Here is a 13,487-nt window from a genome sequence, read left to right as displayed (position 1 = left end):
TACGTAGGTCTCGCAGGACGCGAGCCCCATGGACGAATCCCCGAGTGAACCATTAACCGAGTTACTCGGCGAGAGCGGTGACATCAATCAAACGGACTCTTGCGGTAGAACCGTATTGCACACGCTTGCTGCGGATGGCAACGCGTCCTTGTTAGAACTCGCTCTTGCAGCTTGCCCGCATGTAAGTCTTTTATCTCTCTCTCTCTCTCTCTCTCTCTCTCTCTCTCTCTAACTATCTATCTATCTATCTATCTATCTTTTATACCATTCGATCCTACGTTTCTACGTCTTGCTACTCGATATTTGAATTCCAGGCAAAATTGGAAGGCAGGGACCGTCACGGACAGACGCCATTGAATTTAGCTGCCAGACACGGTTACGCGGACGTTGTACGAGTTCTTTTAGCTGCAGGCGCGAACTCGGACCATGCGGATTGCGATGGTTGGACTGCATTGAGAGCCGCCGCATGGGGTGGACACACTCAGGTACATACACATACTCGCGGAACGATCTCTTTGCATAGAACCAAGCGATAAGGACATATTTTCGCAAAGGTGGTAGAACAGCTTTTGGAGTATGGTGCGATGGTCGATTGCGCCGACTGGGATCAAAGGACAGCACTGAGAGCTGCCGCCTGGGGCGGCCACGAAGATATCGTGAAAGCTTTGCTACAGCATGGTGCCGATGTCAATAGAACGGACGACGAAGGTAGAACCGCCTTGATCGCTGCAGCTTACATGGGTCATAGCGAGATAGTGGAACATCTTCTCGACTTTAGGGCAAAAATCGATCACGCGGACAGCGATGGTAGAACGGCACTGAGCGTTGCGGCCTTATGCGTTCCATCTAACCACGGTTATGCCAAGGTTGATAGCTTTTCTCGTTTAATATGAAATAATTGGAAGACGACTTGCTTCGAACGTTGCACTCTCTATCTCTCTCTCTCTCTCTCTCTCTCTCTCTCTCTCTCTCGGGCACAGGTCGTTACGATACTTTTAGAAAGAGGAGCCGCGGTAGATCATCAAGACAAGGATGGCATGACACCGCTATTGGTGGCTGCCTTCGAAGGTCACAGAGACGTGTGCGAATTGCTCTTGGAATACGAAGCAGACGTGGATCATTGCGATGCAACGGGAAGAACGCCTCTTTGGGCTGCAGCCAGCATGGGTCACGGATCTGTTGTTGCTCTGTTATTATTCTGGGGATGTTATGTAGATAGTATAGACAACGAAGGTAGAACTGTACTGAGCGTTGCTGCCGCGCAAGGCGATACGGATGTTGTCAAACAATTACTCGACAGAGGTAGGTCTTTGTTATTTCCATCTCGATTCTTATTACCGTATCGATTATACATCTTCCTGACCTCGAGCAATCGGAAATTCTTTCGAAGGCCTTGACGAACAACACAGAGACAATTCTGGGTGGACACCGTTGCATTATGCAGCTTTCGAAGGTCACATAGACGTTTGCGAAGCATTGCTCGAGGCTGGAGCAAAGATCGACGAAACCGATAACGATGGAAAAGGTGCTCTAATGCTTGCCGCGCAAGAAGGACACGCTTCCTTGGTGGAGAGACTCTTGGTGCAGCATGGTGCACCTATCGATCAACACGCTCACGATGGAAAAACTGCATTAAGGTATGTTTCTTGTTATACTATTATATAATTAGATAAATCTTAATCACCATATTTGTCTTTATTTTTAGACTCGCGGCTCTAGAGGGACATTACGACACCGTTAGAATACTGTTAGGCTACAAAGCGGATGTAAACGTCAAAGATGCCGATGGCAGGAGTACTTTGTACATTCTTGCCTTGGAAAATAGATTAGCGATGGCGCGATTTCTGTTAGAACACGCACCCGCTGATGTCGAAGGTAGAGATTCCGAAGTAAGTTTCTTTAAACCATAAAGGATCTTCGTCTCAAGGATAAATTAACAACGTGAAAAATATCGTAACGTATAGGGCAGAACATCTTTGCATGTAAGCGCCTGGCAAGGACACGTAGAGATGGTTGCATTATTGTTGACGAAAGGAAATGCAAGCGTAAACGCGTGTGACAATGAAAATAGAACGCCTCTTCACTCTGCAGCTTGGCAGGGACATGCTGCGATAGTCAGACTACTATTGGAACATGGGGCGACGCCCGATCATACTTGCAATCAAGGTGCAACGGCTTTAGGTGCGCCGAACGTCCAATCTATTTTTGATGTGTATAGCTTAACGTTTGAAAACAATAACATCGATTACTCTTATGCACTCGCATAGGTATTGCCGCACAAGAAGGACACGAACATTGCGTTCGAGCTCTTTTGAATCATGGTGCTGACCCAAGTCATTCGGACCACTGTGGTAGAAATGCGATCAAAGTTGCAGTTAAAAGCGGTCATGACACGGTAGTAAGATTACTCGAAGAACACGCTGCAAACCAACGAAGCTTGAAACCTACGATCAATGGAGGTTTGTTGGGACGAATAATCTCTTGCACCTTTGTAACTTTGTCAAAATAAAAATACTTTTCATTTTAGGTGGTGGTGGTAGTAGCAGCGCTACTTCCATAACGTCTAATTCGACCGCCGAAACGAAACCTTCCTCGGCAATATTAAATCCTCTCTCAACGCAATATAGCCCCGCGGAATCGCCAGATTCTACCAAAAGAAGAAGCTGCGTTTCTTTGGGCAATAATTCGAGCAACAGCAAGTCGAGCAGCAATTTGACTGGAAGCACTAAGAGCGATCAAGGAAAATTCAATCAAAACTCTATGGCTAATCAAGTGATTAAGGTAAATAATGAATAAATAAAAGTATCAATCGGTGGACACGGAGAACACAATATTGATACCACTTCCAACAAAATGATAAAAATACAAACGAATACACGAAAAAAATGTGATCCTATGTTTATAATTTTAGACGCCACTATCTTTCACCCAGCAACTTCAGCAATGTTCAAGAGGAGCAAAGAGTCGACCACTGAGCAAATTATTGTCACCCTTAAAAAGTGAACCACAAAGTCCGATTTATGCGTCACCACCTCACTCACCCTTAAGCGACAGTCTTATACCTTACTCCCCCACAAACACGAGTCCACCTAGTGCACAAATAGCGGCTAACGTAATACAGAGTCAACTCGGTGTATCGTTATTAACAGCAAATCAAAACCTACCGTACAAATCTCAAATTGGTGCATGCAATCATCATACGCCTGCAATTTATGAGCCTATCAATATAAAAACAGAAATTATCGATAAAAATGACGTAACTAAACCGTTCGAGTTAACGAACGAAATGTTAGGTTTAAATATCGGCGGAAAGGATAAGAAAAATAGTATCGAGGAAAAAAAAACTTGTGCTGATACACATTTTACTCGAGATACTCACATGAGAATTATACTCGGAAACAGTGGAGCCGGCGTCGGTAGGAACGTTAAACATACGACTGAACATACACCTGGAAGGTAAGCCAACACTTGCTATTCATTCTATTCGATCTCGCCAAATATATATATATCTTCTACATTGATATCATTTCTTCCTAGTATAAGTAATATAAAGCCAAAGCGCAACGGTTTAGTTTCCAATCCAGCCATGAGATTAGTAGCAGGCGTTAGAAATGGAATTGAAAATGCAACGAATAGAAATAAACCGATCACTACGCGTGTAAACGGATTTCAATGGAAGGCAGAAGCTCGTAAAGAAACTCCTTTGTAGGGAAAGGTATTTATTAGTCTTTATATTGCACTCCAGTCATAACACTTCATAAACATTCAATGGAAGTGGTATCAGAATTAAATGACACGATACACTAATTATAAAAGAAAAGAAAATATCAATGAGGTACTTTCTATCTTGAAAATTTAACAATGCAAACGTTTTTCGAATAGGTTGCACAAAAGACTACACCTCAGAGGAACTCTACAAATCGTTACTATGGGTGGCGCATTCTTATTACCAAGAAGAGAAAGTCAATACATAAATTTTTCTCCTTTTATTTGAGCAAAATCAAATTACCTCAAATAAAAAAGTGAAGGAAAGTCGAGAAATGTTTAATTTAATACAAAGCGTAAAACGTTGCATAGTACACAAAACCAAATATAAAACTGCATAGTGAAGTATGTAGTCCTAGGTATGTAAACTTATCATGATTTTGTATATATAAATGTAACGTTAATAAATTTCTTTACTGATCTCACTGATAATTACACATCAGTTATATAGTTATAATTATAAATATATATATATATATACATACATCTATTATTGAAATCTTATAAATCTTTAGAATCGTAATTTTAAAGGATGGTTAGATATTGAGATTTTCTTCAGAAGACTGGATGCGAATAAAACGCATATGTGATGTTTTAATGGATAATATAAAAACAATGCAGAATTGTAAAGATATGTATAAATAATATTGAAATATAGAAAAGGATGATATGTTACACAATTAAAAATACGTAAAATATGGCCTGGAAATTAAAAGCATGTGTAAATACACATCCTTTATGTATTGTGCACGATCATATTTATTGTATTTATACTGTATTAGGTGCGCAAAATAAATAAAAAATAAACTTCTAATTGTATTAATTTGTAAATCGTTATCCATAAATTTAAACGACAAACCTTGATTAGTTTCAATCTTACAAAAGATGCTGCGATATATAGATCTTTCTATCAGATAAAAGTTATCTTCTGTACACACTTGAAAATTCATCTCACGTTTTCTCTTTGGATATACATATCATTGCAGAAACATTCATGTTCGCTAAGCGACGTTAACCCGTCGTATCTTATCAAGTAATAGAGTTAACTTCCCTTTTAAGTGAAACTTATTACACGTTATGAAGCATAAAATAATAATTGCTACTTCTCTTGGTGTAAGCAGTGGTATTATATTTGGATTAGTTTTAAAATATTTAACTCCCCAACCATGGTCCGGAAGAAATATAATGTATATCAAATTTCCTGGCGAAATATTTATGAACATAACGAATAGTATAATACTACCTTTGGTAGTGTCTACTGTTATAAGTGCAGCCTGCAATTTAAGCAAGTCAGGTAAATATTAGGAGAAGAAAATATATAATTTAGTTGAATACATAAACTCGGTCCGTTACATGTAAGAAGTTTATAGGACCTATTGGACTAATGGCACTCTGTTATTACTCTATGACAACGTCAATAGGAATTATTCTAAGTGTTGTATTGACACAAAATATAAGACCAGGAGAATTACTTAACAATGGAAACCTTACATCGAATTTAACAACTAAATCTTTTATGACAATTGATACACTTTTAGACTTAATTCGGTATTTATTGTTACGTTATAAAAATTAATTGTAAGATTATATCGTATGCGTCTCTTCATTATAAAATTATGTTTCAGTAATTTATTATCGGACGATTTAATTAAAGCGTGTTTTAAACAGTATCAAACAGTTTTGGAAGAACCACAAAATACAACTGAAGGTATATTTTTTATGTATATATATATATAGCTTTTTTTCTAATAATAATATAATTTGATATTTATAACTTTACAAATATTACAAAATTCTTTATATTACAGTACCGATAGACGAATGGACTATAAATTATCAAGATATACCAGGCACGAACGTAATTGGTTTGGTATTTTTTAGTTTACTACTAGGTATAGCAGCTGATAAATTGGGCGAAGAAAACAGACCCCTGTTAAAAATTGTAGATACTTTTTCTCAAGCGATGATGAATATTATGCATGGGATAATTATGTACAAAATGAATTTGTTCTACTTATATTAATTCTTGCATCAAGCATTATTAATATTTAATGCAAAATATTTTGTATGTAGGATGGCACCAATTGGCGCATTCTTTCTAATCTCTGGTAGAATTTTAGAGATGAAAGATTTTAGTTTAATATTTAAACAATTGGGTGCATATATATTAACCGTTTTTATCGGCTTAATATTGCAAGGGCTATTAATATTACCAACATTGTATTTTCTAATCACGCGTAAATCTCCGTATAAAATTATAATGAAACTAGGTCCTGCTTTTGCAACAGCATTTGGAACATCATCGAGGTATATAGTATTCTGTATCCTATTACATATGTATTTACTAAATACAAATAATACGATAAAATCTAGTACAGCAACTGTTCCTGTAACAATAAAATGCTTAGAAGAAGTTGGAATAGATTCTGGAGTACTGAAATTTATTGTGCCAATAGGTGCTACAATAAATATGGATGGAATAGCATTGTATGAAACTGTTGGAGCAATATTTATCATCCAAATGCGAGGATTACATTTTTCCTTATTTAAAATAATAGTTGTCAGGTCAGTGAAAAGATTCAAATTATAACTCGAGAAAATATATTTAAAAATCGTTATTTTATCTTATTGTTAGTATTACGTGCACCTTTTCATGCATCGGTGCAGCTGGATTGCCTAGTGGTGGTTATATGATGTTAATAATGGTATTAAATTCTATTGGAGTCCCAGTAGATGATATTGCGTTAATTATTGCTATTGATTGTTTTGTGTAAGTATATCTCGATTACATTGATAATTTGAAGAACTAACATTTGGATTCCCATACTATATTCTATAGGGATCGATTCAGGACAACTATAAATATTATTTCCGATGCTCTCGGATCTGGTATAATATCTCATTTACTTGCAAATAAATATAAACAATACAAGAATTCTATGCCTGTGGAAATGCAATCGTTGACCAACGAAGCTAAATAAATGATGTATAAAAAGTCAAATAATATATTGAAATAAAAATATACCGCAAGAGAGAAAGAGCTAAATGATTCATTTATCTTTTCCGGGATGTGGTAATGTAGCAAAAATACCATAAGCTTTAGTATTTTTCTCTCCATTTGTACAAAATATCATTATCATTATTCCTCTAAAAAGTTTGTGCGTGTCGAGTGCTATTTCAAAGCCGCCTATATATATATTAAAATATTCACGTCCAAAAAGAAATATTGTAATTCTAAATTATTAAATTACCTACATCTGAAAAGTTTCCTCTTCTGTTAAACCTCGAAATAAAACGTAAAGCATTTCAATTAGTTATAATTATATTCTTAAAACTTTTATCAGAATGTAGATGCAGCTACTTTAACTAGAAATATTTGTTCCAAATAAATTTAGTGTTTTGTGCTGAATAAATTATTAACTTTTAAATACACATATATTTATATTCACTTCTAATCAATAAATTAATAATTGCAATTTTAATATTTTTCTCAAAAATTACAACTCCATTATCCTTAATAAGAATTTTCTATACTAATTTTAAGTTTTTTATCAATTTGATGCACCAGATGGCACCGTTGTTAATAGAAACGGTGATTGGTTAGACTCTTCATAAAAAAATATTAACATGGCACCGCTTACGTCGAATGAGAAATTTAAGTAAGAATGAAATTATGAGCACAGATTTCAAACCTATTTAATCGATCATTTATCAAATGTAATACACCTGTTTTAATGTAACGAAATGAATAATTTTTTCACTGCATTAAATGGAAAAAGCTTTTAAGGAGTGAATATTAGATTATGTAGCATTACGCCCCTTCCTCTAATAAGGGCAGAGTCATATTTCTGCAATTTGATTGGTTCATATCCAAGTAAAAAAAAAAAATTGATATGGAGAAGGTGGATGCATGACGTAAACATCATCCTTGCTATATAGGTATATACTGAATTTCATAAATGTAAGCTTTATAAATACTCTCCTCGATAAATATATGTAATCGGACAGTGTATATGGTGACTGACAGGTGATGTCATTATTCTTACATAGTACGTTGCTTTTAGTAAAATTGCCTTAACGACTATTGCAAAGTCCTGCGATATCGTCTTTAATTAAGCGTGCATGAAACTAAAGAACTGATTGATAAATTGCACTGAACTATAATTAACTATCATCATTAAAATATGCCGGGGTAAGCATTATTGTCATTTCTTAGAACAAATTTCTGTAGACTGGTGACCATTAAATGTTCATCTCATCCTCTCAATCAAGCAGGTATTTTCATCCTTACAATTTTGGATCAACTTTTGTTTCAGTTTGTAAATAATTTATCTACCACCCTAAAAATATAGTGATTGTAAATAAGTGAGATTTGTTTGTAGTGTTACAGGAATGTCGCTGGATCATATGTTCTGCTCTCGATGCAGAGAGGGCTTTGTGGCACACGAAAAGATAGTTAATTCTCGTGGTGAATTATGGCATCCGCAATGTTTCGTGTTAGTTTGATAGATAATCAAAATGATGTATGATTAACAACATCCTTGTTATGACAACAATACTGATTTTTTTCTATTCTTACATTATAGATGCGCACAATGTTTTCGACCATTTCCAGATGGAATCTTTTATGAATTTGAAGGCTACAAGTATTGTGAACATGACTTCCATGTTTTATTTGCACCATGCTGCGGCAAATGTGGTAATTTTTCTTTTTTTGCTTTATTTCAGAACATTTCAGAATTTCTTTAGAGCTGATATAACAATATATATCTTTCTAGGAGAATTCGTCATTGGTAGAGTAATAAAAGCAATGAACGCAAATTGGCATCCAGCATGTTTTCGATGCGAAGAATGTAACGGGGAATTAGCAGATGCAGGTTTTATCAAGTGCCAAGGCAGAGCTCTTTGTCATACCTGTAATGCTCGTGTAAAAGCTGGTGCTCTTGGAAAGCATATTTGCCATCAGTGCCAGTACGTCTTCCATTTATTTATTTTTTAAATTGTCATTTTAGAAATGAATATAATATGCTGTTCATTCTTTAAACAGCGGGGTTATTGATGATAAACCATTACGTTTCCGTGGTGAAGTTTATCACCCATATCATTTTAATTGCACTGCATGTGGAATAGAACTTAATTCAGATGCAAGAGAAGTTCGTTCCAGACCAGGTTATGCTGCTAATGAAATGGTAAGCTAATCAATAGTTTAATCCAATATAATGTCTATATATTATATGTTAACACTAACACACTTTCATTTGTAGAATGAATTGTATTGTTTGAGATGCCATGATAAAATGGGTATTCCTATTTGTGGTGCTTGCCATCGACCTATAGAAGAACGTGTTGTTACTGCTTTAGGAAAACACTGGCACGTAGAACATTTTGTATGTGCAAAATGTGAGAAGCCATTCCTTGGACATCGTCATTATGAGAAAAAAGGTCTTGCTTATTGCGAAACGCATTATCATCAATTATTTGGAAATCTTTGCTTTGTATGCAATCAAGTAATTTCTGGCGATGGTAAGTATAATATTTGTTAATAATTAGATATTTGAGTTAAAACTTAAAGAAATATTTAAATTTGCAATCATATCTGTAATATATTTTCAGTTTTTACAGCCTTGAATAAGGCATGGTGCGTTCATCACTTTGCATGTGCGTTTTGTGATCAAAAGATGAATCAAAAAACGAAATTCTTTGAGTTTGATTTGAAGCCTGCATGCAAGAAATGTTATGATAAATTTCCTCAAGAACTAAAGAAGCGTATGCGACGTATGTACGACTCAAATCCCAAAAGGATACCAGCTTAATATTTTATATCAAATGGAAAGAGAAAAGATGCTTTTATAATATTTTCTAAATATTTTCTCATATCTTAAATTTGTAATCTTTGCATTAAGGTGCCTTATGAAACCACAGATATAAAATTTGTTATATATTGAACTGTGTTATACTAATTATTAAAAGATAAATATTGACATACCACTACATCGTTTTTATTATTTATGAATAATTGCTTCTTGATGAAAGGATTCCACAATTCGATATGACGATAGATCTTATTGGTTTTCCAGATTTTGTTCCACATTCTTCAATCTAATAAAAAGTTAATATAATTTATTGGAACATATACATACATAGTTTGAAATTATATTTTAGCACCTTATAGATCACAGAAAGATTTTTCACAACTTTTCCAAATACTACTCGTCTACCATTCATTGTTTTTAATGTTTTAAACGTTAGATTAAATTTAGAATTATTTTCTTGCATATCATTAGTTTTATACATAGAAACTACACCAGGACCAGCATGACGCAAATTGAAATTTTCATCCTTGAAACTATCTCCATATATGGACGTACCACCAGCACCATTAAATTTGACTACATCTCCACCTTGGCACCAATAACCCGGAACAATACGATGAAATGGAGTGTTTCTACATACAAATATATCTCAATTATAAAGTAGATAAAAAAATAAACTACTTCAACATTTAGGTCACCTATAGGATAATCCATTTACTCCCAAACAAAAAGCTTCGAAATTAGCACATGTTTTAGGTACGATATCTGCATAAAGTTCAATTACAATGGTTCCCAAAATTTGTTCGCTTTGTTGATCTTTGATTTCTAAAAAGCATCTATTTCTAATTGATGGATTTAAAGTATGAAGTAATGCAGGATCACTGAGCATACAACAATCCTTCTTTATACCTGTAGCTATAACAGTTTCTTTAAATTTTTTTACTCCCCTGTTTTACAAACATAACAATATAAACATTTTTATTTATTAGTATGCATAATATTAAACGTATTTTGAATGTACCTCCCTTTTCCAATTTCTAATTTTGCTTTTAAATATTTCCAATCTTTTATCAAATCTGCTGCAGTATATTGACTTGATATTCGATTTATTTTTTTAAGCAATGCAATATTTTCTTTCATAATTTTTTTATTCTCCAAATGTTGGCTTTCAAATTTACTTTTATATTTAACATTTTTTAGCCAGCAATCAACAACACCCTACAACAAGTGTTTTTTTTTTTACTAGAATCTAATATACCTTCATTATTATTTCTCAAAAAAATTGAAAGATAATTACTCCGCGTCTGGTGATAATGTTTAAAGATTTTAACAAATCCATATTTTGTTTATCCAATTCTAGGATCCTCCTGGTGTCGTTTTCTAAACGACGTGGCTTATAATAAACATCTATGTTAAATTTAGGTGGTTTGTTATCTACTTTGGCAACAACATTTTTATCTTTTTGCAGATGTTTAATATCATTTTTATAATTAGGCCGTTCTAAAGTATTATTCACCTTAAATTAACATTGATATACTTTACTTGTTAGTAGATAATGCACAACGTTAGTATATCTATTATCCTAACTGGCATACCTTTCTAAAATGTTTTTTTCTTTTTAACTTTTCATGTTTATCATTTGTTTTCTTTATTTTTGTCATATTTATGCATTTATAGTTATATACGTGTGTTTTTTGTATATAATATTTATTTTTAACGTTTTATTTTATAAAAATATTTATAAAACAACATAGTTGTTTGTACACGCGTAAATTTAGAATGCGATCATTGATATTTCGATAGATCGCATATCTCGATCCTCGGCTCGTTTGCGATATTATTTTTAATGTATGAATATTCAACGAATATAATGCTATGAAGAACAGGATGTGTGTATAATGTTTAACAGATGATTATTAATTAGGTTAATTAAGAAGGTTTTAATATTTAATAAATTTGTGGAATTGATAAATATGGCTGGKGTCGGGGAAAACCGTAAAAACAGCTGTCAATTGAAATCAAAAGGTTAGAAAGTGTTTTTTAGGTGTTACATCTTTTTGTAGGTATATCTACTTGGCACATTTGACGTTTTAATAATAATTATACAATTTAAGATGTTCAGGTAATGGATTGTATTGGACGTACGCAAGGAGATGGAATGGAAAATGTAGTAACGAATGAAAATGAGTCTAAACAAACCAAATGTCGCCTAAACGATACTATTATTTATTACCCCAAGAATTTAAAGTCCTCTGTTTTGACACCTCCAGTTATTCCTACTGGTACTATTGTAAATCTTACTCCAAAAAATATTACAGCCCCAAAGGGTAAAAGACAAATTTTAAATTCCTTAAAAACAAAGGAACCCAAATTTGTACCGTATGAACCATACAAAGCAGCAGTTAATCCTATTGTTCCGTTTGAGAAAAAAAATAAGAAGCATTCCAAGTGGGATACAAATATTAATGTAGCAGCTACTGATGTTGCTAAATTGAAAATTCATGATGCAAATGTCGATAAAGATAGAATCAATGAAAAAGTTCAAAAGGAAGAATCCAATTGGGATAAGGAAAAGAAAATCTACGAAAGTGAAATTAAAAAACTCAAAGAAGAGAATAGTCAATTAGAAAACCAATTAAAATTCCAAGCACAAGTATAATAATAAGATATTTTACAGCAATAATTAGTTTTCATTATTTGAACTATATGTTACATTATATTATGTAGGTAAATGGCGAATTAAAGAATCTGCTAGTAGCAGCTGTGGGCGAAGATCTGGAAACTAAAGTACACTTGCTTACTGAAGATAAGCTACAACTTGCTCGAGCACTTTTAAATTCTGCTCAACATCTTAATACTCATCAAGAACAAACAGAATGGTTAGCAGGACAATGCGAAGTGTGGAGGAGTAAATTTTTAGCTAGTAGGTAATTAACAATAGGTCAACAATAATGGCACCAAAAGAATTATCTCTGGATAAGATATATTAACGACTAAATTATTTGTAATAGTTTGATGGTAGAGGAACTTGCAAAATGGAAAGCTGCCCTTTGTCAAAGAACGACCGATCTTCAAGAAGCTATCAAAAGATTATTAGAAGAGCGTAAAAGTATACGTGATACATCTCTTAAAACATACAGGTATCTGTTTAAATATAAACGATATCTGTTATCAAATATTCCATATCTATCTACTCAGTACTAATATATTTTATTTTAGGATTGTTAGCATTCTCTTAGAAAGTTTTGATCCTGTTCGAGCAGCATCGTACAAACGTCATGCACTGCCGAGTACAAATGTTATAGATTTGGCACAAGGCTGTTGTCAATTAGCAGAAATCTTAAAAGTTCAATTATTAAGTGGCATGTTGCATACAATAACGAACAAAGATGTCAATATAACTGGTTTAGAAATGCAAACATTAGCGGAAAAAAATGCGGAACAAGTTAGTTTTTTAAAGATAATCTCAAAGAACAAACAAATGAAAACACTATTTTGTTAAAATGAATTAAAACTTATTAAATTTACAGCTATTAATGAGTCCAAATCTACTTATGTCAGGAAGACAAGATGCTGCTTGTAGCGCGGTAATGGGTGCAGCCGTTGCTATTGGTGGTCAAATTTTTATTCCACGCGAGTCGTCTAATATTAGTTGTTGTCCAAATTGCAGTGGTGAAGTCAAACAGATTTGAAAATAATTTTTCTATTAAATCAATTTTCGCGCGTAGAGAGATTCATCATTTATAAATAATATACTATACTGCCGTATGTAGCTCAACGCGATTGATTTTTCATTACCAGGCCTATGGTACAACTTTACGAAAATATTTTAATCGATACAAGAAATAATTACTAATTGTTAAAGATAGAAAAAAATAAAATCATGAAAAATTTATCATATATTTCTCG

General features: G+C 33.7%; 5 protein-coding genes across 13 annotated transcripts in view; 4 read left to right on the top strand and 1 right to left on the bottom strand.

Moving 5' to 3' along the window:
* The window catches only part of LOC106788816 (ankyrin repeat domain-containing protein 50), a 35,727-nt gene extending 31,137 nt beyond the window's left edge, over nucleotides 1-4,590 (top strand). For 2 of the 4 annotated variants that reach the window (XM_014752412.1, XM_014752411.1), the window contains exons 4-15: nucleotides 8-181; nucleotides 315-485; nucleotides 555-866; nucleotides 981-1,302; nucleotides 1,391-1,637; nucleotides 1,706-1,889; nucleotides 1,965-2,181; nucleotides 2,268-2,459; nucleotides 2,528-2,781; nucleotides 2,912-3,456; nucleotides 3,538-3,715; nucleotides 3,883-4,192. In XM_014752412.1, the coding sequence (XP_014607898.1) occupies nucleotides 8-181; nucleotides 315-485; nucleotides 555-866; nucleotides 981-1,302; nucleotides 1,391-1,637; nucleotides 1,706-1,889; nucleotides 1,965-2,181; nucleotides 2,268-2,459; nucleotides 2,528-2,781; nucleotides 2,912-3,456; nucleotides 3,538-3,709 (2,790 nt within the window). In that variant the 3' untranslated portion in view covers nucleotides 3,710-3,715; nucleotides 3,883-4,192. Of the gene's footprint in view, nucleotides 1-7; nucleotides 182-314; nucleotides 486-554; nucleotides 867-980; nucleotides 1,303-1,390; nucleotides 1,638-1,705; nucleotides 1,890-1,964; nucleotides 2,182-2,267; nucleotides 2,460-2,527; nucleotides 2,782-2,911; nucleotides 3,457-3,537; nucleotides 3,716-3,882; nucleotides 4,202-4,280 lie in introns of those variants that run through there. The other 2 variants (XR_001381946.1, XM_014752413.1) reach the window with 2 other exon arrangements.
* A 117-nt stretch (nucleotides 4,591-4,707) lies between these two features.
* On the top strand, nucleotides 4,708-6,799 carry LOC106788823 (excitatory amino acid transporter 3-like). The gene is made up of 8 exons (XM_014752425.1): nucleotides 4,708-5,059; nucleotides 5,136-5,313; nucleotides 5,391-5,473; nucleotides 5,574-5,757; nucleotides 5,839-6,072; nucleotides 6,139-6,330; nucleotides 6,401-6,535; nucleotides 6,605-6,799. Exons 1-8 carry the CDS (start codon nucleotides 4,843-4,845, stop codon nucleotides 6,744-6,746), a joined length of 1,365 nt encoding a protein of 454 aa, XP_014607911.1. The 5' UTR covers nucleotides 4,708-4,842; the 3' UTR covers nucleotides 6,747-6,799.
* A 606-nt stretch (nucleotides 6,800-7,405) lies between these two features.
* Nucleotides 7,406-9,750, top strand: LOC106788869 (LIM and senescent cell antigen-like-containing domain protein 1). 6 transcript variants are annotated; one of them, XM_014752546.1, is made up of 7 exons: nucleotides 7,406-7,424; nucleotides 8,148-8,261; nucleotides 8,352-8,464; nucleotides 8,544-8,736; nucleotides 8,813-8,954; nucleotides 9,030-9,288; nucleotides 9,379-9,750. In XM_014752546.1, the coding sequence occupies exons 2-7, from the start codon at nucleotides 8,158-8,160 to the stop codon at nucleotides 9,576-9,578; spliced, it is 1,011 nt and encodes a 336-aa protein (XP_014608032.1). In that variant the 5' UTR covers nucleotides 7,406-7,424; nucleotides 8,148-8,157; the 3' UTR covers nucleotides 9,579-9,750. The 6 variants fall into 6 exon arrangements, with proteins under 6 accessions (XP_014608032.1, XP_014608037.1, XP_014608034.1 ...); XM_014752551.1 differs by lacking the exon at nucleotides 7,406-7,424 and adding an exon at nucleotides 7,491-7,704; XM_014752548.1 differs by lacking the exon at nucleotides 7,406-7,424 and adding an exon at nucleotides 7,706-7,792.
* Nucleotides 9,751-9,771: 21 nt separating this feature from the next.
* On the bottom strand, nucleotides 9,772-11,030 carry LOC106788809 (peptidyl-prolyl cis-trans isomerase-like). The gene is made up of 4 exons (XM_014752403.1): nucleotides 11,017-11,030; nucleotides 10,277-10,525; nucleotides 10,069-10,210; nucleotides 9,772-9,864 (listed from the first exon to the last, which is right to left on the bottom strand). Exons 1-4 carry the CDS (start codon nucleotides 11,028-11,030, stop codon nucleotides 9,772-9,774), a joined length of 498 nt encoding a protein of 165 aa, XP_014607889.1.
* Nucleotides 11,031-11,391: 361 nt separating this feature from the next.
* LOC106788870 (golgin-45) lies at nucleotides 11,392-13,474 on the top strand. The gene is made up of 6 exons (XM_014752553.1): nucleotides 11,392-11,603; nucleotides 11,693-12,231; nucleotides 12,306-12,505; nucleotides 12,590-12,718; nucleotides 12,798-13,023; nucleotides 13,109-13,474. Exons 1-6 carry the CDS (start codon nucleotides 11,552-11,554, stop codon nucleotides 13,268-13,270), a joined length of 1,308 nt encoding a protein of 435 aa, XP_014608039.1. The 5' UTR covers nucleotides 11,392-11,551; the 3' UTR covers nucleotides 13,271-13,474.
* Nucleotides 13,475-13,487: the final 13 nt, after the last annotated feature.

This window comes from Polistes canadensis, unplaced genomic scaffold (assembly GCF_001313835.1).
Source record: "Polistes canadensis isolate GaletaPanama2010 unplaced genomic scaffold, ASM131383v1 scaffold_155, whole genome shotgun sequence".
Lineage (NCBI taxonomy): Eukaryota > Metazoa > Arthropoda > Insecta > Hymenoptera > Vespidae > Polistes > Polistes canadensis.
This window is presented reverse-complemented; position numbering and strand designations above follow the sequence as displayed.